The 27,754-nt window shown below is 42.1% G+C and overlaps 1 protein-coding gene across 1 annotated transcript in view; it reads right to left on the bottom strand.

The window, feature by feature from the left end:
* VPS13B (vacuolar protein sorting 13 homolog B) overlaps positions 1 to 27,754 on the bottom strand; it is a 1,386,889-nt gene that overhangs the window by 111,209 nt on the left and 1,247,926 nt on the right. The window contains exons 44-49 of the mRNA XM_069731647.1: positions 25,666 to 25,821; positions 23,766 to 24,029; positions 19,362 to 19,445; positions 19,058 to 19,233; positions 16,899 to 17,069; positions 12,667 to 12,868 (exon numbers count right to left, since the gene is read on the bottom strand). Coding sequence (XP_069587748.1) covers positions 12,667 to 12,868; positions 16,899 to 17,069; positions 19,058 to 19,233; positions 19,362 to 19,445; positions 23,766 to 24,029; positions 25,666 to 25,821 — 1,053 coding nt within the window. The remainder of the gene's footprint in view (positions 1 to 12,666; positions 12,869 to 16,898; positions 17,070 to 19,057; positions 19,234 to 19,361; positions 19,446 to 23,765; positions 24,030 to 25,665; positions 25,822 to 27,754) is intronic.

Genomic DNA, 27,754 nt, shown 5'->3' with positions numbered 1-27,754 from the left:
CGGCGATGATTAACGAAGTATTTACAGCAAACGAGGTCGTAAAACTCGAGATGAGATTTATAATAAAAGGGCCCGGCGAAGCAATGGATGAGATGCGTGACATCCGATTCCGCACAGTGTTCGCAGGAATGTAATTTATGATGTGATGTGTTACGGGGGGCTCGTCCTGATGTCACCAGCTCAGCATTCATTACAAATATTTGTGTCATAATGGAAAACATACTACGCAGATTACTGCACATACTGGGGGACACTTCTGGGGGCTGCCCACCTATCTCCTCCATAGATCACATAAGGTTACTTAGAATGTGAGATCCTACACTCGTATGTTACATTCCACAAAAAGAAATTCCCTTTAATCCCAAATCTATTATTATCACTACTAATTGGTCACTTTATGATCACTTGTGATCTGATCTTGGAGTGACCACAACCACCAGCTAATAACAGACTGTATACACTAGAACTTGCAGTTTTGTGATCAGCAGAATAGAAGTCGCTTATTTCTTAGGCTACTTTCACACTTCCATCTTCCAAATCTGCACAGGATCCGTCAAGACGTTGAAATGACGGATCCTGTGCAGATTGTGGAAAACGTGTGCACTGGGCCCGTCTTTCTGACGGACCCATCGAGGCTATGTGCACCTGTTGTGTATGCGTCTTCGCAGCGGTTTTACGCTGCGAAAACGCATACACAACACAAACCAGGTTAAAAAAAAATAATAATAAAAAAAAAAAAAATCGCAATATCCTCACCTACCGGAGTCCTGCGCAGCGATGCTCCCGGCAGCTAGCGTTCCTAGTAATACATTGCGAAATCTGGCGAGAAGTCGCACTACGTGCACATAGCCTAGATATTGCGATTTTTTTTTATTTATTATTTTTCACATTCTATCTTGTTACTATTGGTGCTGCATAGGCAGCATCAATAGTAAAAAGAGAGCGAGCGAGAGAGAATTTCCCCGACGGGAAATTCTTCCACGCATGCTCAGTTTGAAAAGGCGGGACCCGTCGCTGGATTCCTGCTTTTCACAGTCAGCGACGCATAGGCTTCCATTGTAGCCAGTGACGGCAGCGCAGGATGCGTCGTTGACCGATTTTCCGACGTGCAGAAAAAATAGTTCCTCTGAACGTTTTCTCTGCCCGACGGACCGGTTTTTTTATGCAGGATCCAGTGAAAGACGGATGAAACGGATGGCCATCCGTCACAATCCGTTGCTAATACAAGTCTATGAGAAAATGCAGGATCCTGCAAATTTTTTTGCAGGATCGTGCATTCTCAAAAAACGACGGATTGTGACGGGAGCTGAAAGACGGAAGTGTGAAAGAGGCCTAAAGGCAACACATCTGCAGTCACTCTATGTGCACTGTCAGGGAGCTGGGAGCGAGTGGTCATGTGACCACAAGAATGCGATTTGCATGCGTCCGGGCACATTCTGACTAGATGTGTCCAGCCTTGCACAATACACTAGCATTGAGCAAGGCCACGCATGTCTAGTTGGCATGTGATCACATTTATACAAATGGCATGCTTGCAGTCACACGTCCGCCACTCCTGGCAACAGAGAATCCTCTCAGCTCGCAGAGCGTACGATGTGTGGATTCACAAGTCAGTAGTCACATAGTGACTCATGACTTGTAGCCTAACGTCGGACAACCCCTTTAATTTAAAATCCTAAGCATTTAAAATATATGCTGCGGATGCTTCCATGGAGGGCTATGCTATGCAAAGGGTGAAATAGTTAACTTTTAAAAAATAAAACTTTTAGGCATTGGACAGTTAAGGTTTTTTTTATATACTGTATCCTTCTCTCAAAAACACTACACTGCTGGGCTGTTTCAATGCTCAGGTCATGATCTTTTAAAAGCTCATTGCAACTGTATTTAGCAAGCATCCATACCCTATATCATAACAGTCTATGTAGGGGGATACCCCTGTCTGAGTAGAGGCTTTGGGGAGCCCAGAGGCTCAGACAGGGAAAGCCTCATACACAGATTGCTTGAATATAGTGTACAAATTCTTTCTGAGCAGCAGCTGAAAGCAGTTCCTAAAGGAGCAGTGAGAAAGCACTGCAACACATTGTTTGGGAAAAAAGGAAGCAAAAATAAGGTAATAAAATTTTTTACAAAAAAGTGTAACTTTGCAGTGCCTGGAGGTTAATTAAATATTATTATTATGTACATTACTTTTTAACCACACCATTTTTACAACAAGATGTAAAGTGGTATTTACTGATACAAATTTCACTGCGTCATTTCTGCTATGGTAGGACTGCAGTTTAAACTTCTCTATTATGGTATATATCTATAATAGTTGATTGATGGCAAAATACCTTTACTATCATTAAATCAGGCCAGTTATACTAAGAATCATACGGCCTAGGATGGTGGCTTCTTAAAGGAAAAACGCACCTTTAATAAAACATATCAGCCTCATTATGTCGCCTTGTCTGTGTAATGTTCAGTATTTTTTGTTATCTTGAAGCTTAAGATTCCAGAGTGCGGCCAGCAAAGAGTCCACTGTTAAAGAAGAAGTCCACTGTATTCATCACAGGTAGACGTTTTTCTCCCTATTACTGTGCACCTTTGGCTCTCCACTGCTCTCTATAATTATAATCCACCTATATCGCCCACAGAAAAGCTAAACTTTGGGGGTTCAAGTTTTAAAAAGGAGCCTATGTCTGATTTAACCCTTATATATGTCACATATAGCAAATTAACAATGAGACATGCATATAAAGCGAGGCAGCAGGGTGAGAATGGAGAGACAGACGTCGGCGCTGGTAATATATAATGACTGAATGAATGAATGCCGTTCATAATAATTGCTGAATAACAAATTCTACTTAAAAATTGCAATAACTATTAAAGAAAACCATCTGACTATAAGATTTTCTGTAAACACAGTGATGTCATGGTTTCAGCATTCATTAGATTCTCCTCCGTATTATAAAGCATAACATACCCCCTACTGCTATTTGCAATTATTTTATGTCATGTCGAAGATCCTTATAATCACATCTGGCCCCAAATGTTGTACCTGGACATAGTTATTGAGTCATATACGTATAATCATGGAGGTATTATCTCATACATCAACCTTGCATTTCCCCCACAAATGAAAAGCAAGAAAGTGATCATTTATCTCGGCTACAAACTAATTTGATTTGATTTTATTGCCACATTGTCACTGAGTGATGAGCGCAAGTGCTCGCTACTCGAGTTTGCCGAGGGTGCTCAGGTGTGCACGGAGTATGGAAGAGTTCACATTGCGTCAATGGCAATGCGCTGACGGCATCTGTTACACAGCGGTGCTAAGACTATGTAACGGATGCGTTAGCGAACCCATTGACTGCCAGTATGTAGCACCTCGCTAACGCATATCATAAACGACATGTGTTAGCGATGTGCCGTCATTCTGTGACGGACCCTTGGACGCGGTCTGCAGCATTTCCAGGTCCGTCACCGATAGCGCAGATGCTCCATCACATCACATAACGCGATCTTTAAAAGGCAATAGCATTGGTGCAGTCCGTATAACGCATGCGTTGAACGGACTGCACCAACGCAATGTGAACATGGCCTATCGCGGGTGCTCAGGTGTGCACGTAGTATTGCGGGTGCTCGAATGAGATGTTCACGTCCCCGCGGCTGCATGTTTCGTGGCTGTTGGACAACCACAAAGTGTGGGGATTGCCTGACATACACGGGCAATCCCAACATGTTTTATGGCACCCACCAACTTCAGACTCAACCCCTTATTCTTGTGTTTAGTTTCTTATTAAAACTCTCCCCTCCTGAACCTACTTTAAACCTTGAATATATTTTGCCTTCTATCCTCCAGGAAATACAAATTAATTTATTTCAGTTTTTCCTTATAAGTAGAGTTGGTTCAAATGGATTTGCACAACCATCGGCCGCAGCGGTAATCTGTGGCTGCAGGACAGGAGATGTGAGAACTGCCTCTTAACTGACCGAATCCGCAGCTCTTCGTTTGATTAGCCGACTTGGCGCAACGTCGCATGTGCATCACGGTGCGACGATGACATCATACCCGGCCGGCTAATCAAATGAAGTGCCGCAGATGCCGTGATGTAAGAAGCGGTTCTAACTTTGCACTTAAAGAAGCCTTCCTCCTCCCATCAAAGTTTTCATGCTCCTAATATATTGCAATCATCATATTATATAAGGCTAGGTTCACATTGCATTAGTGGGTATCCGCTAACAGAATCCGTTACATAGCGCCACTAACGCAATGTAACGGATCCGTTAGCGGACTAAAAAATCATTTTTGAGGAATAAAAAATATTTTTTATTTTCACGGCTCTACGTTATAAACTTCTGTGAAGCACTTGGGACTTCAAAGTGCTCACCACACATCTAGATAAGTTCCTTGGGGGGTCTAGTTTTAAAATGGGGTCACTTGTGGGGGGTTTCTACTATTTAGGCACATCAGGGTCTCTGAAACGCAACGTGACATCCGCAGACCATTCCATTAAAGTCAGCATTACAAAACGTCACTACCTCCCTTCCGAGCCCCGACGTGTGCCCAAACAGTGGCTAACCCCCACTTATGGGGTATCATTGTACTCAGGACAAACTGGACAACTTTTGTGGTCCAATTTCCTGTTACCCTTGAGAAAATAAAAAAAATTGCGGACTAAAAATAATTTTTGAGGAAAAAAAAAGATATTTTATTCTCACGGCTCTGCGTTATAAACTTCTGTGAAGCACTTGGGGGTAAATAGTGCTCACCACACATCTTGATTAGTTCCTTGGGAGGTCTAGTTTCCAAAATGGGGTCACTTGTGGGGGAGCTCCATTGTTTAGGCACATAGGGGCTCTCCAAATGCGACATGGTGTCCACTAACGATTGGAGCTAATTTTTCATTCAAAAAGCCAAAAAATGGTGCTCCTTCCCTTCCGAGCCTTGACGTGCGTCCAAACAGTGGTTTACCCCCACATATCAGGTATCGGTGTACTCAGGAAAAATTGCCCAACAAATTTATTTTAGGATCAATTTTATTCTGTTGTCCATAGGAAAATGAAAAAAATTGAGGGTAAAAGAAAATTTTTGTAAAAAAAAAGTACTTTTTCATTTTTACGGTTCAGTTTGTGAAGCACCTGGGGGTTCAAAGTGCTCACTATGCATCTAGATAAGTTCCTTGGGGGGTCTAGTTTCCAAAATGGGGTCACTTTTGGGGGAGCTCCATTCTTTAGGCACACAGGGGCTCTCCAACCACGGCATGGTGTCCGCTAAAGATTGGAGCCAAACCTGGGAATCGGTGATGGAGTGGGTTCCGCGACTATCCTTGAGTGAACCATATAGGCTCTCGCAGCTATACATTTTGCATAGGGTATATAAATCTCCGGAAGTGTTATACAAAGCGGGATTGCGTGCCAATTCTGGGTGTCCGAGGTGTGCGAGTGAGAAGGCAGGAATATATCACATGATGTGGACGTGTCCGAGACTGGCTGCCTTTTGGGTGGTGGTTTTGAGCCGAGTTGAAGCAGCGTATAAGTGCAGAGTTGTTAGAGACCCGATAGTATGTGTGCTGGGATATGTGGAAGAAATTGGAGTTGACAATACTTGGAAGATTGCAATTGCTAGGCTACTCTACATGGCCAGGAAAGTAATAGCACGAAACTGGATAAACGCGGAACCAACTGTGAGAAGGGAATTTCTCCAATATGTTCAACATGGTCTAAAATTGGAAAAGGGGGTGTACAGTAAAAGGGGGAAAATAGAACTCTTTAATAAAATATGGTCTCCTTGGCTTGATTTGGATTGAGGAGTATAGGCGTCGTGTTTCCTAAGACCTGGAAGAGGATAAATTACAAGAGGCAGATAATGCCTCGGTGGGGTGGAGATTGAGACTGAGCTGTCTTATGGGGGAGGGGGGTAGTTGGGGTAATGTTGGGGTTTATTAAAGTAAGAAAATGTGTATCTGATATAATGCAATGTAAATGGCATTCTGTTGTTCTCCTTTTTTTTTTATATTGTTAATAAAAATCTATTTAAATTAAAAAAAAAGATTGGAGCCAATTTTTCATTCAAAAAGTCAAATGGCGCTCCTTCCCTTCCAAGCCCTGCCGTGCGCCAAAACAGTGGTTTACCCCCACATGTGAGGTATCGGTGTACTCAGGAGAAATTGCCCAACAAATTTTAGCATTCATTTTATCCTGTTTCCCCATGTGAAAATGAAAAAATTGAGGCTAAAAGAAATTTTTGGTGAAAAAAAAGTACTTTTTCATTTTTACGGATCAATTTGTTAAGTACCTGGGAGTTCAAAGTGCTCACTATACATCTAGATAAGTTCCTTGGGGGTCTAGTTTTCAAAATGGGGTCACTTGTGGGGGAGCTCCAATCTTTAGGCATGGTGTCCGCTAAAGATTGGAGCCAATTTTTAATTCAAAAAATCAAATGGCGCTCCTTCCCTTCCGAGCACCCAAACAGTGGTTCCCCCCCACATATGTGGTATTAGCGTACTCAGGACAAATTGGACAACAACTTTCGATGTCCACTTTCTCCTTTTACCCTTAAAAAAAATTGTTGCTAAAAGATCATTTTTGTGACTAAAAAGTTAAATGTTCATTTTTTCCTTCCATGTTGCTTCTGTGAAGCACCTGAAGGGTTAATAAACTTCTTGAATGTGGTTTTGAACACCTTGAGGGGTGCAGTTTTTAGAATGGTGTCACTTTTGGGCATTTTCAGTCACATAGACCCCTCAAACTGACTTCAAATGTGAGGTGGTCCCTAAAAACAAATGGTTTTGTAAATTTTGTTGTAAAGATGAGAAATCGCTGGTCAAATTTTAACCCTTATAACTTCCTAGCAAAAAAAAATTGTGCTGATGTAAAGTAGACACGTGGGAAATGTAATTTATTAACTATATTGTGTCACATAACTCTCTCGTTTAACAAAATAAAAATTCAAAATTTGCAAAATTTTCGCTTAAGTTTCCTATTTTTCACAAATAAACGCAAAAATTATCAACCTAAATTTACCACTAACATGAAGCCCACTATGTCACGAAAAAACAATCTCAGAATCGACAGGATCCGTTGAAGCGTTCCTGAGTTATTACCTCATAAAGGGACAGTGGTCAGAATTGAAAAAAATGGCCAGGTCATTAAGGTCAAAATAGGCTGGGTCATGAACGGGTTAACTGGGTAGAAAGGCAAAATGAGCCATTGTAAGTGCACAGTGCTATATAATATGATGACTGCAATATCTTAAAGGGGTTGTCCACTACGACAACCCCTTCTTGATCAAAATATTTGGCCCCCCAAAAATAATAAAGCCTGTACTCACCTCCTGTGCAAGCACCGTTCCCGCGGTGTCGCCACTCGCTCTCCCTGGGCTCTTGTGCAGCTGTTGTAACATGTCACGGCGTCATGAAGGGTAAAGCCCAGGCTGCAGCTGATCTCGGACTTCCTCTTCCTGTTCAATTCGACAGGAGGCCAGAGACAGTGACGCCAGCGCTGATTCGGCACCGGTGTCAAGTGTTACAACACGAGAGCCCAGGGAGAGCGAGTACCGACACCACGAGAATGGCGCCATCACGGGGAGCTGGTATAAGCTTTATATTATGGCAGCCAAGTGAGGGGTATGAGAAGAAGTTGTTTAACTTCTTTAAGAGGATAGTAACTTTGATGGGAGCGCTTCTTTAAAGGGGTTGTCTGACCCTGATTATTTTTTGTTTTATAACATTTTCCAGCATACTCTAAAATAAGGAAAAAAAAACAACAACGATATTTACTTTACTGATTCCTTGCCATTCGTCTTCCAATTCTGCTTGGGCTTTAACCAGGCATGTGACTGCTGCACCCAATCATCAGCAACAGCAGTGACCAAAATATATTGCTAGTTAAAACTACATTTTATGAATTTTGTTTTTCAAGTCTTGTACTATTTTCATTAGTGTAGGTAGTTAAAGGTTGTGCAAGGACGGTTGCTGGTTAAAATTGCCCCCTTGAGCTCTTTTACTCCATTAGCTCCCTGCTGCACCATACACTTGCCTGCTGCTTATGAGCGCTATGTAATTACACCGTCGCAGGATGCTAGATAAGTAAGAAGCTCAAAACATTTGGGTCTCAAACGTTACTGAAACAAGTCATGGTTACTTGCCGTTCACACAGATGCAGTGGGTGTGTACCTGGGCTTTGAATCCTGCCAGCACTATACGTGCTGGGACTTACTTGCAGTTAACACAGAAGAAGCCCTTTACAATCAGCTGTCAGTCGCACTGTACAAGCCTACCCCTTATGCTGTACTGGTCACAGACTACATAGGAGTGAATGGAGATGCTCAACTTTCTGTAATCCGGCTCAGCATCTCTGCTACTAAACACTGACTCTCTCCAACAACGGGAAAAATTAGGAGGAATAAGAGAGCGTTTTCAAAGGAACATAATGTTAGATGCAATTTGAGATGCAAATGTTATATAAAGGTCTTTAAAGGTGATCATAAACAAGAATACATCAGGGGGTATGAATGCTTATCCATTGCAAAGCTATAGCAAAAAAGAGGAAAATAATAATAATAAATAAAAGCAGTCTCCTGACCAGGACCTCACCCCTGACCTATGAGGGTCAGGACCTCAAGAAACCCCCTTGCAGGACGCAGATAGAGACATCTTTCAGCCTTTGACTATCCCCTCTTCCAGTAGCTCCTGAGCAGTTACCCTATACAAATGTCTGCAAATAATTACAAGCCCCTCTAAGCCTGATTTCCTTTGACGATTGATTGGTAAACTGATAATTTTTAATGGAGCACTAAGTGACTGCTTTGTTGTCATATTATTCAGATTTAAACGTCCCAAAGGGGATTTCTATTTTGCAGAGAAGAACTCTGTGTCAGCTGCTTACCATAACTGCAGCCCATTACTCTGTGCACCGAATTATACGTCTGCCGGCAGCAAGATCATGGAAGGGTGAATTCTCCAACGTCAAGAGTATTGCATATGTGTAGGGGAACAAAACAGTATGTCTTCCTACAGTTTTACTATTAACTATTAATCTAATACAATGGTGCATCCATACTGGAGATGTTAAAGGGGTTGCCCACTACTATTATATTCACGACAAGTCCTTAAAGGGGTTGTCTGGCCTTTTTGTGCAAGTCTGCAGTCACTCTACGTGACTGCAGACTTGTAAATTCTCACATCGCTAATACTGACAGTGCCGGAAACGGGAGGTCATGTGATTAAGTATGAGATTTACTTACTTCGGGCCACATTCCGACTAGACATGTCCGGCTCTGCAAGTCTAGCTGGCATGTGACCGCAGTGCAAGCTGCAGACAGCAGGTTATAGAGCTGGAGGAGCGGAGCACTTTCATATGTAGTTACGCGAGAAAACATTCAGCTAAAAAAAATAGATTTATTGAATGATGGAATGGGAAAAAGTTGCTACTTTTGTATCATGGCATCCTTGGCATCGCCAGTATCAATCAGGGCTCCTGATAAACTGTAACAGCGGGGAAATGCGTCGAGGCGCATCTTCTCTATGATAAGTCTGCTTTATTATATTATACCTGTTTGAAAATAACTGTATATAGTGAATCTAACCCCTGAGCATATTATCATGTTATAGGCTGGGGCAAAGAAATAACAATTAAACAAAAGGATTTTTTTCAGAGGAGTTGTCATAGGAACGGATATTTAATGCATATTCAGACTAGCCATCGTTAATATATCTATATGATCCACAGAATACTTACATTTTTTCATTAATTTTTTTCCCATCTCTTATCTTTTATCTATATTTTTCCCACCTGTTACTATTAGGGATATCTAGGGAAGTGAGGGACAGTCCTTGGTGAGTGGGGGCGCCAAAAATCGTATAGGGTGCCAACCTCCACTGCTAGGCAGGGTTTAAAATTAGGATTACTGTAGGCTTTGTGTACATTATTTTTTTGAACCAATTGTTTACACTGGGAAGGTGTCTTTTTAATAAACAAAATAAATAAAATTGTTTTTAAGGGATTATATGTTCACATGGAAAGGGAAAAAGGTAATTATGAAAGAATATTTACATTTCACAATACCAGCTAGCGTGACCCTAACAACATATAATAAATGTATCATAATAATATCTATAAAAAGAAAGTTTCATATTCTTCATCAATAGTTTCCAATTCTTCATCAATCATATAGCAGAATAAAAGGTGGTATGACAAATTAGCATCACTTTGTAAAAAACAAAAATACTAAGGTTCTCATTTCCAGGATTAAAGGGACAGATAGTATGTTGGGTTTTAGTAGTTGTTGATCAGTGAATATTCCTTCCTACTCACTGATTGACAACTACTGCTAAACACACACACGGTAGGCTGTCAATCACTGCAAAGCTCCGCCCACTTGACTCTTAACCCCTATCTGACCTCGGACGGGATAGTATGTCCGAGGTCAGATCCCCTGCTTTGATGCAGGGCTCCGCGGTGAGCCCGCACCAAAGCCGGGACATGTCAGCTGTTTTGAACAGCTGACATGTGCCCGTAATAGGCGCGGGCAGAATCGCGATCTGCCCGCACCTATTAACTAGTTAAATGCCGCTGTCAAACGCAGACAGCGGCATTTAACTACCGCATCCGGCCGGGCGGCCGGAAATGACGTCATCGCCGACCCCCGTCACATGATCGGGGGTCGGCGATGCGTCTCCATTGTAACCATAGAGGTCCTTGAGACCTCTATGGTTACTGATCGCCCGTCGCTGTGAGCGCCACCCTGTGGTCGGCGCTCACAGCACACCTCCATTTCTGCTACATAGCAGCGATCAGCAGATCGCTGCTATGTAGCAGAGGCGATCGAGTTGTGCCTGCTTCTAGCCTCCCATGGAGGCTATTGAAGCATGGCAAAAGTGAAAAAAATGTTAAAAAAATAAAAAAAATATAAAAGTTTAAATCACCCCCCTTTCGCCCCAATCAAAATAAATCCATAAAAAAAAAAAAATCAAATCTACACATATTTGGTATCGCCGCGCTCAGAATCGCCCGATCTATCAATTAAAAAAAAGCATTAACCTGATCGCTAAACAGCGTAGCGGGAAAAAAATTCGAAACACCAGAATTACGTTTTTTTGGTCGCCGCGACATTGCATTAAAATGCAATAACAGGCGATCAAAAGAACGTATCTGCACCGAAATGCTATCATTAAAAACGTCATCTCGGCTCGCAAAAAATAAGCCCTCAACCGACCCCAGGTCACGAAAAATGGAGACGCTACGAGTATCGGAAAATGGCGCAATTTTTTTTTTTTTTTTAGCAAAGTTTGGAATTTTTTTTCACCACTTAGATAAAAAATAACCTTGTCATGTTAGGTGTCTATGAACTCGTAATGACCTGGAGAATCATAATGGCAGGTCAGTTTTAGCATTTAGTGAACCTAGCAAAAAAGCCAAACAAAAAACAAGTGTGGGACTGCACTTTTTTTTCAATTTCACCGCACTTGGAATTTTTTTTCCCGTTTTCTAGTACACGACATGCTAAAACCAATGATGTCATTCAAAAGTACAACTCGTCCCGCAAAAAATAAGCCCTCACATGGCCAAATTGACGGAAAAATAAAAAAGTTATGGCTCTGGGAAGGAGGGGAGCGAAAAACGAACACGGAAAAACAAAAAATCCCAAGGTCATGAAGGGGTTAAACACAGAATAAGCAAGAATTGAAATGCATAAAATACAAGTTCTACTTGTATCCTTTCCCACAAACCTACACATGAAAAAGCCCTGTTCCCCTTGCCCTATACGAAATGCATGCTGACTGTGACTAGCACCAGGTGACCAGGACAATTAAGTACTAAAAAGGGGTTGTATCGTACTGGAAGACTCCTTTAAAATGTGAGAACTGCAATAATGCATGTCACTGGGGGACAAAGACAGAAAAGAGCCGCTGTGAAAAGAAAACAATACATGGACTCCTTGCAGTCTACTAGCTCATAATAATGCACAATTCCACCTGTCTTGCAGGTGTTAGTGGCCCTCTTACTCTTGGGTCCCTGCGCGGCTGCACAGGTTGCACCAATGGTATGTCCATCCCTGATGCATGTTCTCTACCCAAGTCAGGAGAGTCTCGGATCTGAATTCTCCAAGGCAATAATAATAATAATCTTTATTTATATAGCGCCAACATATTCCGCAGCGCTTTACAGTTAAACAGTTTCAAACACAATAGTCATAGGTAACAACATTAACAAAACAATAATTAAAGCGAAATAAAACGCCCCTGCTCGTGAGAGCTTACAATCTACAATGAGGAGGGGGAGATACAAAGTACAGGTGTGTATTTACAATGATGTATTTACAATGATGGCCCAGCCATCTTCAGGGGACGGGGGATAGATGGAGATAGTGAATGGGCTACACACACACACAAACATAACTTTGATTAGGGAACGTGATAGGCTGCTCTGAACAAATGTGTTGTGAGCGAGCGCCTAAAATTATGCAATTGTAGATGGTCCTAATATCTTGGGGTAGAGCATTTCAGAGGATTGGCGCAGCACGGGAGAAGTCTTGGAGTCGGGAGTGGGAGGTACGGATTAGTGCAGAGGTTAGTCGAAAGTCGTTTGCAGGCAATGACAAGATCAAGTTTAATTGTTTTGATGAGCAAAGATCAGACAACACAATGTCAGAGAATATTTTAAGCTTTTTTTTTTTCTTACCTTAAAGTTAGGAGGGACGATGGTATTTCCTGCAGGAATTTGAAGAACTATGTCCTCACCCTCAAAAAGCCAAAGATCCCATCGAGATTGATTGATTAGAAGAGCCCACGGGAGCAGCTCAATGAGCAGGGTCTTCAGGTGAGGCTTCCAGAGGGAAAGTTTCACCCGCATGGGGCTATCCCACTGAGCCAACTGTTCCCCACTGAAAACAACAGAAAATAATTCAATAGCGAAATGTTCCTACAGGTTGTAATATAAACTAATTCACATATTGTAAAACTATTCACAAGCATACTAACAATCAGGCAGATATGACATATGTATGTATGTGCAGACTGACTATGCATCAAGAAGCCAAAGAAACATGTGACTGAAAGGGAAGCAATCATCAGAAAATTGCCTAGTGTTTAATTAAGGTTTTTGTGTTAATTTTTTTTTTTTACATTTTTGGCAATGTGTGTAATAAACGTGTGCAAAGGGCATTGTGAAGGGAGAGGAAGTGAATAGAGCTGTGACATCGCCTATTGTGGATGCTGTATATTCAGATGTGTATTCACAGGGGCGGACTGGTCTGACGGGGTATCAGTGAAAACCCAGGTGGGCCCTTGCTGTGGACTAGAGATAGGGAAGGGGGGGGGGGAAAGCCTCCGGTTTTTAGGGTCATGGGCAGAGTAAGGGGCGTTCACATGCAGCATTCGCTACCTGAACCGCCGCGTTGCACGTCACAATGAATGCTGACGATTGTGCGTCGGATGTCACCGGCGTATGAATTGACAGTCATGCGCCGCCTGCAATGGACACACTCACGTCCGCCCACCCTGTCGGCAAAATGTGGAGCTTTTGTCCCCATTAGACTGGAGCCAATCCATTCATTCTCTCAGTGGCTGCAAGCGCTGCTCTTGTTTTTTTCTGGTCGCCCTGCCGCTCCATTTTTAACTGCGGATAAGTGTCCTATCAGGAATAAAACTTCCCCACTATTTCGATCAGTGCGGGCTCCAATGGCTTGACCTAAACAATCAATAAGTTATCACCTAACCTGTGGAGGCCATTGATGGGTGTGTTATAATCAAAGAATGTGGACAAGAACTCAATGTGGACAAATCTGAACTCATCATCTTTCCTCCATCCCACAAATCTTCCTTACTTGACCTATCTATCGCAGTCAATGACATCATGCTTTCCCCTGTACCCGAAGTCCGCTGCCTCGGAGTAACCTTCGACTCTGCCCTGTCCTTCAAACCACACGTCCAAGCTCTTTCCACCTCCTGTCGCCTCCAGCTCAAAAATATCTCCAGGATCCGTCCTTTCCTCAACCCCCAATCTACTAAAATGCTTGTGCACGCCCTCATCATTTCCCGCCTTGACTACTGCAGCATCCTTTTCTGTGGCCTCCCTGCTAACACCCTTGCACCTCTCCAGTCCATCCTTAACTCTGCTGCCCGACTAATCCATCTCTCTCCTCGCTACTCCTCCGCTTCCCCCCTCTGCAAATCTCTTCACTGGCTCCCATTCCCTCAGCGTATCCAGTTCAAATTGCTAATACTGACCTACAAAGCCATCCACAACCTGTCTCCTCCATATATCTCTGAACTAATCTCTCGATATCTTCCCTCACGTGACCTCCGGTCCTCCCAAGACCTCCTTCTCTCCTCCACACTTATTCGCTCCTCATCCAATCGCCTCCAAGACTTCTCCCGAATATCCCCCATCCTCTGGAACTCTCTGCCCCCACACGTCCGACTATCAACCACAGTCGGATCCTTCAGACGGAACCTGAAAACTCATCGCTTCAGGAAAGCCTACAGCCTGCACTGACACCGCTGCTGCCTCATCACCAACGAAGCTACCGCCTCACCAACACCGGAGCTACCGCCTCACCAACACCGGAGCTACCGCCTCACCAACACCGGAGCTCCTGCAACCCTCAACCTACTGTCTCCTTCCCCATAATCCTGTAGAATGTAAGCCCGCAAGGGCAGGGTCCTTGCCCCTCTGTATCAGTCCGTCATTGTTAGTTTGTTTACTGTATGTGATATTTGTAACTTGTATGTAACCCCTTCTCATGTACAGCACCATGGAATCAATGGTGCTATATAAATAAATAATAATAATAATAATAATAATCAAAGAAGCGCCTTAATGCAAACTACCATAATTGTACATCCCAGTTATGGGGGTGCACATTAGATGTGCAGGAGTCCCCTGTGCTTTACAGTCGATGTGCCGCTATAACGGGGATAACGGCTAACAAGTATTTGCATATAACTGTAGGGTGGGCCCCTAAAATCAATTCCCCCTGTGGGCCCCAGACACCCCAGTCTGACCCTGTGTATTCAGGTGACATCAGTCATTGTAATTCTGGCTCTAATAGTATGAAGACTTACTCTGAACGCTACCAGAAAGGACAAAACGTATGGGTCTAAAAAAAAAGTCCTACTGGCCAAAGTGAAAAATGCTAAATTGCAGGATAACTTTTTTCATCATGATACGAAAAAAAAAGGTTCACTTTTTATTTTTAAATAAATGTAACACAAAAACCTTATTTAAACACAGCTGACAATAGGTCATTTTGTAAAGATAGCTTTCCTTTGAGACCTTATCACATAGTGCTTAGAAATTGGCTAAAAATGTTAAAACATACGTCAAGGCTGGCGTCTTAAATTTCGTCTTTGTGCTGGAGTAAGATGTACCAAATTCATTAAGAGGTGTCCTCTCACTGCCATGTCCCAGCAGATGATATGTACTCGTCTAGCCATGGACTGGAGAACATTTCTATCGCAGTTTACGCCACTATCGTGGTGAAAGTTATGATGAATTTGTTGGGAATGCACGGCAACTACCCAATCTCCTTAGTAAGTATGCACCCTTCTTAAACATTTTTTGCAAACATTTCACTTTATGTGTAATTTTTTGGGAGCAAACTCTTGATGAATTGGTCATTAAGAATATAAAGGTATCTTGTTTGGGTAGAATAAACAGCCATCTTCAAAAACTATCTAAGGCATAATATAAAAAAAGACAGCATAACGTGAGGCAAAAATGTGGCAAATCTACCAAACAATGTGCACATACTCGGTCTGCCCGTCTACATTTATGCAGTCTAAGTAATAGAATGTGTTATTAAGTTTGTCCCATAGTTTTCTTAAAGGTGATGTCCAGGACTTTTTTTTGTTTTTTTACTGTGGGCCTAAAAACTAATAGGAAGTTCTTAACACTACCTGCCAGTTCAATATGACACAGGCTCAGACCGGTCAACGAACACTCCTGCCTGAGATTCAGGTTCATTGTTGACGGGGCGGGACTGCCGTCGTCATGCAGATTGATAGCCAGCTTACTGCAGTTAGGCAATGGGGAGCCGGCTGTCAATCAGAATGACGTTGGAAGTCATGCCCCGACCCAACAGACTAAAGCAGGAGAGAATCAAACGCTCTGTAGACGTGACGTTAGTGGAAGCCGGTGAAATCGCTGGCAGGAGTGGTCCAAGAGTACTATGAGCTGGCAGAAATCAGCTACAGGCGGGTAGTTAGTTAAGGCACTTACTGGGATCAAGCAAAGAAAAAAAAGGTTTAGTCATTGGGCTCGACTCATTAAAGATTTTACACCAGTGAAAAGCTTTGAAAACATGCATAAGTTTGGCACAACTCGAGGTTGTGCTAAAATCTTGTGACTTTTGGCGGTCTGCCGACAAAGCGGATGGAACTGAGGCTGAGGAGTGGCGACCACCGCTTTGCAAATTCATGACGAGCTGCGACTTTTGCTACGCCACAACTCTTACTCCAGCAGGGACTCGTCCTACGCTCCAGATACATGAAGAGGTGGACCCTGCTGCAAGAACCAGGAGCATCTGACTCCAGCACACCTCATCATCAACACCTGCGTGGACACCACCAGTCTTCATTATTCGGGCCCACTGAGTTTTGAAAGGTTTTTTATTTACTTCCCAATATGATATGTGTATCTACAATTTTCAAAATTTAATTCCGCTGTCAGTGAATGGAAACAATCTTAGATATAATTTGTCAAGGACAAGTGAAAATTCAAAAGGGATTAAATCACAAAGTAAGAAAACAAAATGCTTTAAAAAATAAATAACAGTATTTTCCTAAATAATTAACCATAGAGTACAAAAGAAGGTAAAAACTATTAATGTTCCATTTTTTTTTAAACTAAAACATTTGAGTAACTATATATTTTTGGAAGAAAAACCAGATCGAGATTACCGAGAGACCTACCCGTCTGTGTCCTTTTTATTATATGGCCACACAGGCTGAGAATAGCAATTTTCCCCATAAAAGTCAGAAATGATGTGACCTGCAGAGTATTCGCTTTGTGCTTTCATGGCTATTTGTTTAATCAGAGCTGTCGAGATGGGAACAGCACATTCTGATGGGTCATCCTCTTCCCTGGAAACATGAGAACACATAACTAATATCAGATAACAGAGTCGTTTACTGTGACATGCTTGTAAAAGGTAAGGAAATGTCAAATTCAAAAGGAAAAGCTTTCGCTACAGAATTTTACTGCCTTACACAGTTTACAGCTAAGAACCAGCGCAGCTTAGAATAACAGCAATTACAGTGTCTAACATCTGTCTATACGTCCTTTTACATATGGAAGTCAGAGAATGGAATCTGCTTCAGACCCCCCTCTGGCAGACAATTTATCTGTTCCAAAATCTCAGAAAATGAGAAAATGATACAACAGTACGAAGCCGTGTTGCTGTGAATCCAACAATGGGGTGAGACAAGAAGACACTTGCTAAAAACAGCAGTAACGTCTCTGTGTCGGTGCCTCTCTCACTGCAGATGTTCCCTACTCATAGTCCTCCTCTTCTGTCCATAGATGTATATGGTTAGTAACTGTAACCTGATACCTCAGTGAGACTGAAAATCCATCTCCTCCCTGTTTCGGGTATACAATTTAATATTTATATATTTTATATCTGCGGCTGTCCCCATCTCCCTCCGCCTCTTTTCTCCAGTGTGATACGACTCATCTGCACTGCAGCTTCAGAGTGATCACAAGCTGCAGACGAGTCGTATAACGCTGGAGGAAAGAGGCGGAGGAGATGGCGACAGCCGCAGAGACTAATTGCGCATGTGCCAGATTCCCAGCCCCGCAGTGTGAATAAATCAGAACACACTGCGGGGCGGGAACACTAGATCAGCTGATGTGACCTGCAGGGCAGTGCGCACGGCGCATGACAGAAAATTGAGAGCACAGCGCAGTTGTGCACTGTTGCTTTGCAGCGCTGGAGTCCTGGGTTCAAATCCCATCAAGGAAAACATTTGCAGGAGTTTGTATGTTCTCCTGTATTTGCGAGGGTTTCCTCCAGGTTCTCCGGTTTCCTCCCGCATTCCAAAGACATACTGATAGGGAATCTAGATTGTGAGCGCCAGCGGGGACAGCGATGATAATGTGTGCAAACTGTAAAGCGCTGCGGAATATGTTAGCGCTATATAAAAAAAAAAGATTATTTATTATTATGTGTCACATGACCCTCTTCCCATTGGAAAAAATAAAGTTGGATCTAAAATGGAAGACTTCAAAATGGCCGCCATGGTCACCACCCATTTTGAAAAGTTCCCCCACTAATATACTAATATGCCACAAACAGAAAGTTGATATCACCAACCATTCCCATTTTATTTAGGTGTATCCATATACATGGCCCACCCTGTATATATACTGTATAAATATATATATATATATATATATATATATATATATATATACATATTTTATCACTGCCTATAGTTTTGACTTATGAACAAGATATAATAATATAATAATAATAATTTTTATTTATATAGCGCCAACATATTCCGCAGCGCTTTACAAATTATAGAGGGGACTTGTACAGACAATAGACATTACAGCATAACAGAAATCACAGTTCAAAACAGATAACAGGAGGAATGAGGGCCCTGCTCGCAAGCTTACAAACTATGAGGAAAAGGGGAGACACGAGAGGTGGATGAACAAGAGTTAATTTTTTTTTAAAACTCCATAAGGGAGTGCTGCGTATGTTATTCTTTGTTTTTTTTGCAGCGTTTTTACATGAGGGAAAAATGCTGCAAAAAGCTGAAAAATTAACATGCTGCATTTTAGCAAAATATAGCAGGTCTCAAAATACAAGTGGGAAAAAAACAGTGTGTGAATGAGATTTCAGAAATCTCACTGAATAAAATGCTGCGTATTTTAAGTGCCAAATAAAAAAAAACTCAACGTGTGAACACGCCCTAAAGCTCATATTTGCCCCCTTGGGTTCCAAGGACCCTCAATCAGTGCCATACATGTGCAGTGTCCCGGTATGACAACCAAAAGCCTCCAAACTCCATACAATACCCAGTATGTTGTGCAAGAAAAGTAGCAAGCGTTCTCTTTTCACCTGGCTTGGAACGTCAGGTGATGGGTTATGTCCGGCTCTATATTGGGCAGCGGCTTTTCAAGCCCCTTTCCAGGAACGACTTGTGTTTCGCTTAAACCAAGGCTTCTTTTCTCTAAATGTATAATAATGGGATCTGGAAGATGGCTCCGCATGATAAACAAAGGGCTGAACACAATCTGGGAAGACAAAGAACAGAATGACACTCTGCAGCTGCCTGATATTGTAAACTGTTTCTTCCAAGGTCGCGGCGACCTCCAATCCATCCCGTTTATGAGGTCACGTCGCTGTTGTGTTCGGTACTCACCAATCGCTGCTGCGCCTGAGAACTGGGCTCCAAGGTTTGAAGCGTGCACCAGACATATATAATGGGCCTGTCTGAGGACGGTACCTGCGAGCAGAGAGATTACATTAATGAGGATTACTTACACCGGGATTAATATTTCCTGCTTTAATTTCATCAAACAGTCTACAACATAAAGATAAATTCAGAATATCCTAATAAGAGACATCTGTTCCCATACATTCAACACCTTAAAGTGAATCGGTCACCAGATTTCTCAACAGAAACTATATATGTTATGAAAAAAAAAAAGATCTCTTAGGCCTGATGAGGCTGGTGTATTTATTTAGAAAACCCATGTAAGAATGGATTATGAGCATTTCCTGAGTCCAGCAATAGTATTAAATAACTCAAGAGCTCAAGTGTACCCAGTCTCTGCCTACCCAGCCTGACTGACAGCTGCAGCTTGTACTGAAATCTCAGGAGCAGCAGCAGGAAGGAGGGCCATTGAGGAAATACCGATCAGGCTACGTGGGTCGGGACGGAGTTCAACTTTCATAAAAGTATTGTTCAGACTTTCTGATCTGGGGCTTTATATATATAATTCAATAATGCAGTGTGTGTATTGTACTCTGCTGAAGGGATTCATCTGGAATTAGAAAAAATGGTATCAGCAACTCCAGTCTCTTATGGCTATATGCAAACATATTTGCGGATGATTTTTAAGAATGTTGGCAGGAAAAACGCTGTGTAGAATATGAACTTTTTTGCAATAACTTTAATGCGTTTTTGAATTGCTATTTTTCTTCACATTCATTTGAATAGGCGAAAAATGCTGCAAAATCGCAAAAAGATTTGACATGCTGCAGCTATGAAAAAACGGTTAAGTTGCATTTTTGTCGTGTTCATTTCCAAGCGGTTGTCACAAAATCTGAAGGATTTCCTAGTAGCAGTTTACTAAATGACATACCTGAAGTCTCATATACATGTTGATTATTGTTTTCTTTCCATATTTGCAGCAGATTTACCGTAAATCTAAAAACACGACAATTCTTCTACTATTTTTGCTGCTGATTTCACCCATATTATAAGTGGGGAAAAATCTGCAACACAGACGCATTGGGAAAAAAAAAAAAGTTTTTTTTCTGCCACCACATCAGGATTTAGAGCAGAATTTTCTGCTTTAAATCACGTGAACACACCTTAAGTAAGGGTTCAAATCTGCAGGACGTGCATAAGATTTCAGAAATCTCACTCACTTTGCAGGTACTGTGAACCGCTGCGTTTTTTCCGTGGCAAAAACAAACGCGGTGAGTGAACAATTCCTAATTCTGATCATTGGAAGTGAGCACGGACACGGGACCCCCATTATCAGAATGTCAATGATTACTATCTAATGCGTCTTGTAGTTTGGGGTTTATATCTTAGTATTATGTTTCTAGCGCAGAACTCTAAAATCAGATCGTACAATTTCACAAGTTGACAATATTACCAATCAGGAAAATCTTTAAAAAAAAAAAAAGGATTATAAGCATACTTTTCTTAAACATGTGTTCCAGGGGAAATCTTCTGGAGGTTTGCTCCCCTCTGTATGAATCTATGGATATATGCATGGCTGTGTATGTGTATATACATCATTTTGACTATCTTTTAGCTCTACAACGTCCTAATCCGCAGTGACATTCTTGATGTATACAACCCCGTAGCTAAAAATCCTTTGCCATCCAATAAATGCAGACAGATGTGGAGGTCCTCACACACCCCGCGCAGACCCCGCTATTACATGCAGCATGCAGTTCGTCTACTGACTGGTGCAATGAGGGTGGAATTCATTTTGTCAAGCAGGAAAGAAATATATCTTGGTACCGTGTTAGCCAGTGGATAGAAAAATATTTAGAATTGAGAGTCCTCAGTGGTTGATACCTTTTAATGGCTAACTGAAAAGATGGTAACAAATTGCAAGCTTTCGAGACTACACAGGTCTCTTCATCAGGCAAAGACTAAAACAAATTTGTTTTAGTCTTTGCCTGATGAAGAGACCTGTGTAGTCTCGAAAGCTTGCAATTTGTTACCATCTTTTCAGTTAGCCATTAAAAGGTATCAACCACTGAGGACTCTCAATTCTAAATATTTTGTCAAGCAATAATTTTTTCTTTTTTGGAAAGACAGGAAATCCATGTCTAACATATCAACAGTAAAGCAAACAGATGTAAAATATCTACATCACATAATCAAAGAACAAGGGCTCTGCCAACTTCTAAACAGGCCAGGAACGTAGGGTGTGTAAATGAGAACATTGCTCAAGCATTTTCTCACACGCTGATCCCCGGTAGCCCGTCTTGTAATGTGATCAAGACACATCGCTCCTAGAGCCCACGGTGATATGATCCCACCGCGCCGCCATCCCGCTCCTCACTTCCTGATCACGCTAAACATTTGGAAAAAAAAAAACTTTGATCTGTAATGTCAACAGAAGTCTGGCGGGATATAAATAATGCACAGACGGCCGCCGTGCCTACACGTAGAGTAGGTTTATCCAAGACACTGGCAAAATAAACTGAAGATCATGGAGCACCATGACAGACCGGAGGGCAGATCAGCGGCTCACGAATATGGAGATGGGAACCTAGGCATGAAAATGTGGTCAACGCTCAACTACATGGAGGTCCGATGACTCCAGAGAAAGGATAAAAATTAGACCCTTTCAGGTGCTTTTGACACCAACCACAAGCACGGTGACTCAGTGGTTAGCATTGTATGGTTACTCAGTTGATTTGCATCATTGGGGTCCTGAGTTTGAATCCCACCAAGAACATTGCAAAGAGTTTGTATGTTCTCCCTGTATTTGAGTGGGTTTCCTCAGAGTCCTCTGGTTTCCTCCCACATTCCAAAGACATACCGATAGGGAATCTAGATTGTGGGGACTGTGTTGATAATGTCTGTAAAGTGCTGTGGAATATGATGGCACTATATAGGTACAATAAATAGATAAAAAACACTTCGGACTGAAGGTTTGGGCGCCGCATCTCAAATTAAGTACCTTCCAGTGAAGACGGATTCTCGCGATGTCTTAAAATGGGGGCAAAGATAACCTGGAGTGAAGACCCTTATTTCCTAGGGCTTCATAACAACAAAATGGGCCATCTCTATGGTATATATGTTCTTACAATTGAAATATATTTGCATACAAAAACTGGGAAACTTATTTGAAAAATTTGCAATAAAAATACATATAAAATTTCTTCATCTGTGCTTCTACATATCAAGCCATGCTTAAAAATCAAAAACACCTATGAAGACGTTTAGAAAAGAAAAATATAAAGCACAAGAATATAGCAGTGTAATAAAAATAAAACAATAATAAAAAAGTAATAATAATAATATTAGCCAAGCTCTCCAAGAACAGTTGGCTGACTTGGGGCTATTCAGACATAGACAGTTAATGACGACATATTTATGCTGTGTGCTTGGGATGTTAAAGCTAGCTACTTCAACGTGAACATTTACAGGGGCTGTTCTGAAGCAGGAGTGCACCGCTCCCCTCCTTCCTGCCTGCTGAGTGGCGGTGCGCTCCTACTTTACTGACAGTTCGGACCTGAGGCATGGTTGCACTGATATATTAGATTGTGAGGTCTTCGGTGCTGCTTTACTTCAGTATGCTCTAACAATCCTGGCATAGAAAGCAACAATGGCCCGTCCCCTAGTTAATGAGCTGTAAATAATAAAATAACACTAATTGTCGGGGGAGTGGTTAAAAATAAAAAATAAAAAACTTTAAATTGGAATGTTGCTTTTTTTCCACATACATTATCCAATGTCCATCAAAAAACATGATAATAATCCTTTAGGCTAGGTTCCCATTGCGTTAATGGGACCGCGCTAACGGACAGCATTGCACGGCGAAATTAACGCAGTGCAACGCGTCCGTTGGCGTGCCCATTAACAGCAATGGGGACGCGCATCACTAGCGCGTGCCATTTTCGGTACGTGCTAGCGATGTGCCGGTGTTTTGTGGCGCGCCGCGGACGCTGCTTGTAGCGTTCGAGGCGCGGCCCGAGGTCCGTTCCCCGCTCTCGCAGATCGGAGCTCTGCGAGAGCGGGGACGTTTAACGCGACCCCTTTTAAAACATTGCGTTAGCGCAATCCGCTACCGCTAGGCGCTACACGGATTGCTCTAACGCAATCTGAACCTAGCCTTAAAGTGTCACTGTTGTCTGTTGCGGCAGAACGTCTGTGTCTGCTTCTAGCTCATCCCTCTTTTCTCCATAGTACTTTATGAGCACCAACTGTCATCTATCTCAGTAATGGGAAAATATTCGCCAACGACGTGAGACAGCTGACCGCCATCATCCCACAGCAGCACAAGATGTCACCTACGTATTAGATGTACATTGCAGTAATAGCTATTGCTGTACATGGACAGCATACCTGAATGATAAAGTCGTTTTCTGTGGCCTCCGAAGTCAGGGAAACATCTCGGGACCACTCGTCGTCTCCTGTGGCTCTTACAGAAACCTCTGTGAGCTCACTATCTTCCAGGATGTACGACGGCAGCATCTGTTTGGCTTCCAGGCAGTCGATATGTTCTCGTACCACAGCATAACCGTCATGTCCCACGTAGTGCTGTACCACCTTGAGGTCAATGCTTTCCGGCAGATAGCTACAGATGATCTGCCTTCCACAGATGGTTACCTACAGAAGCCAAGCAGAAAAGTGATATCCCGATCCGCTGCCAACAACCAAGATATTCCAAGTGGTATACTCCCGAGACCAAAGGACAGCCTTACAGTTATATGCCTATTCTACTACAGCCGTGTGTAATCATGTACAAAGAAGTCACCTAAAAGGGATAATCTGATAAAAAAAATAAGTTATCAACTGTTCGCAAGATGGGTGAGAACTTCTAGATTGTGGTGGTCTGACCATTAACTTGCCTATGTCCAACAATCCCAAAAAGAATAATAGGGGGTCAAGCAAGAACCGTATATGGTTTTGGTTTCCTGAAGAAGTGGGTTACTCTTCGAAATGTGTACAACAATTAAAAAAAACATTATTTTTCATTATTTCTGGCACTTGACGTTTCAGCTGGCAGCGCAGACAGACCACAAACTTTCAATTTTTGCATTTAAATGGGGGACAGAAATCCCCTGTTCTGGGAATTGGTGAGCGTCTGCACTCCCACCGATCTACAACTTGTCATGTGTCCTGAGGGCTGGTGATAACTTCTTACTTGAATACCTCTTTAGAGATCATTTTAAGATGCAAATCATATCTGCCGTCATATTGATGCACAATTAGTTATTTTAATACTGTAGTTTTTAAGATTGGTTGTTAATCTATAAATGATAGTGAAAAATCTAAAATGCATAATTATTTTTTTCTTTTCCTGTAAAAATTAGAAAAATTTAAATCAAAACTTATAATAATAAAAAAATGCAGTAGTTTTAGCAACAACATTATTGACAAATCAACATTTGAATTGAAAAGCAAATGAGGCGGAAAAGCTATTTGTAGACTTGAAGCCTCCGTCATTCCAGCTCTATTCCCCGCCCAGCGCAAGTCTCCTACTCCATAACGGACAGCCTCTATGCTGTGCGACTTCAGGCGAAGGCACCGTCAGTCAAGCAGGAGGAGGCAGCGCTGGGTGAGGAATAGAGCTGGAGTGACAGAGGCTTCTACGGATTCCCTTCTAGTGTAATCTGTCTGTATTATAAAAATTACTCTATACTGGGTTTACTTACATTTTATGTAAAATAAAAAAGCAAGCTGTGATTTCATGATAATAATCTTACCTCCCCTATGGCACACGGTTGCATATGCAGCAATTGTGTCATCACACAGACTTTTCTCATTATTTTTTTATTATTTTCAATATATATTTTTCTGTTATTTTTATGATGTACAATAACAAATTGTATTGTGGTACCGTGTTAGCCAGAAAAATCGATGTGAATATTTTTCTGCCACATGATGACAGAAGTATTCTAGGAGTGATACCTTTATTGGCTAACCAGAAAATAATATGTTTGCAGCTTTCAGAGCACAGTGGCTCCTTCTTCAGGCAAGATTACATTAGGTAATCTTGCCTGAAGAAGGAGCCACTGTGCTCTGAAAGCTTGCAAACATATTATTTTCTGGTTAGCCAATAAAGGTATCACTCCTAGAAAACTTCTGTCATCATGTGGCAGAAAAATATTCACATCTGTTATTTTTACAATTCTATTTATTTCAATGAATATATGAATATATAACAACATATTGCCTTTTTATATACTAAATGCAATTAATGTAGATAATAGATGTATACAAAAATCTATTCCCAACATACTTGTTTCTGCACCCCGTTCAGCTGCCGCACTTTAATAATCAGTGTAGCCGTCCGCCCCTTGTACTGAATGGTTCGGACGAATGTCCCGGCGTTGTCCACATTGAAAGGCTCCGACCAGCGCCAGTTTCCCCAGCCTTCAATACAGATGTGCAGCAGCTGCAGGGAGATACAACATCCATTATAAGTGCGGGATCATAAATACACTGCATTCTGTCATTAGGATTCATTAGCATTCTTCTGTAAAGATTTAGGCCTTTCAGCTTCCTGAGGGGGGAAATAGTTTAACCTCTTTGGTGACACATGATACATTAGAATATTTCACTTCGCTTTGCTGTGATTTGTAGGGTAAAATATAGTCAAGCTAAATTTCTAGACCACTTACTGATCTCTGGAGGTTCGACCCCTGGGACTCCCACGATCCTGAGATTGGGGCTATGAAAGCCAAGAACTGGGCTCTGTAGACCCATGACTTAAATGGAGCACGGGTGCTTTAGCCTAAAGTCTACTCCATTGATCGTCTACTGGACTCTCGAAGAAAGTCGAGCAATATCTACGAAAGTTCCATAGACTATGAATGGAGAAGCGGTCAAGCATGCACACCTCTGCTCCATTCAAGATGAGGCTCTGTAGAGCCCTGTTCACAGATTCCACCCAACCTTGGGATTGCAGGGGTCCCAGCAGTCGGACTTCCAATTTTAAATAAAGGACCCCCATACAAATTAGACTAAAGTTGGTAAAACCCTCCGATATCGTCATCAGACAGTCTAGTGTGTACGGGGGCCTACCGATCCTCCATGGCATATGATGATGAGAGAAGGATGAGGCACATTGAATTTCTAATGGCTGTTCCCTTAATTCTCTCTAGAGATAAGCCTCTGGCAGAGGACATTGGCAGTGGCTCTTTCACAGAGAACATCGGAGAACTCTGCCGAGACAAGCGGTCCTGGGTATCGGAGGAGTTGAGGTAGCTAGATCATTCAGCAGACAGCCATCTAATGTGTACAGGAAGCATTAAGTTACCCCCTGTGAATAGGGGATAAGTTAGTATTTTGGGAATAACCCTTTATGTCAAGTCAACTTCAACTATTGAAAACTCTCTGGGACCTAATAAACTTTGTGTTCCAATTCTTCATCATTTCAATATCTGAGAGCATGAGTCCTCTACTGTAAGGGTCTCGGCGGGGGCTACAGAGAGATTTCTTTTTCTCATTGGATTACCCCTTTAATACTCCTCATAGCTGAGTTTGCTGTATTTCCATCCATCCTAACAATCCTTTGGGACCCCCGGCTGATGAACATTCACCAATGTGTCATTTTGCCATTTCGTAGTTTGAATGCTAAAATTGACTTTTTGCGCAATATTGAATGTATGGACTACACTTAAAGATTTGTAACATGAAGCAACTATTACTTTATTTTATTTGTGCATTGTGGCTTTAAGCGGTGAAGCTTTTTTCAACTATGCAAAAAAAATAAAAGTACGGTAGTTTGTCCCAGTTTCTGAATTGCAGTAGTAAAAACAGCAGGAACAATCCAGTTTTTACATCTTCACATACGTCCAGTGGTCCAAAAATCCAAATAATCAGCAGCTCGGCGTGCACCCGCATCTGGGAAGGTTAGGTATGAGTGAAGGCCCCTGTACTAACCTTGTCATCTGCCTCAGGCTGTGGGTGGCTTGTGCGGAGATGACTGGCAGTCGATGTCCAGCGAGCCTCACTGTAATCTTATCAGTATTATTACCATGAGATATTCCAAGGTTTACTGCTCTATGAAGTATGAAAAGATTGACGACGCGGCCGGCTGATAACGTATGCTGGGCTGCACCCAGAGGACTGTAGGAAAACGAGTGGTATTTGTCATTATTGTGCTGGGGCTGTAGTGATGGCCCTGGTCTCGGCAGGTAACGTTCACCACTGTAAAGTATAACCCATATACCATGACACTTATTATTACTACTTAAAGGGGTTGCCCAGCTAACACATTATTTTCAGGCTTATATCTGGGGAGGACAAAAGGATTGGCCATTGAAATGCAACAGGTGACAGATGATATCAGGGGGATCGGGAGCCCCCATACACATTAGACCGTC

This window comes from Ranitomeya imitator, chromosome 6, assembly GCF_032444005.1.
Source record: "Ranitomeya imitator isolate aRanImi1 chromosome 6, aRanImi1.pri, whole genome shotgun sequence".
In the NCBI taxonomy this organism is placed as follows: domain Eukaryota; kingdom Metazoa; phylum Chordata; class Amphibia; order Anura; family Dendrobatidae; genus Ranitomeya; species Ranitomeya imitator.
This window is presented reverse-complemented; position numbering and strand designations above follow the sequence as displayed.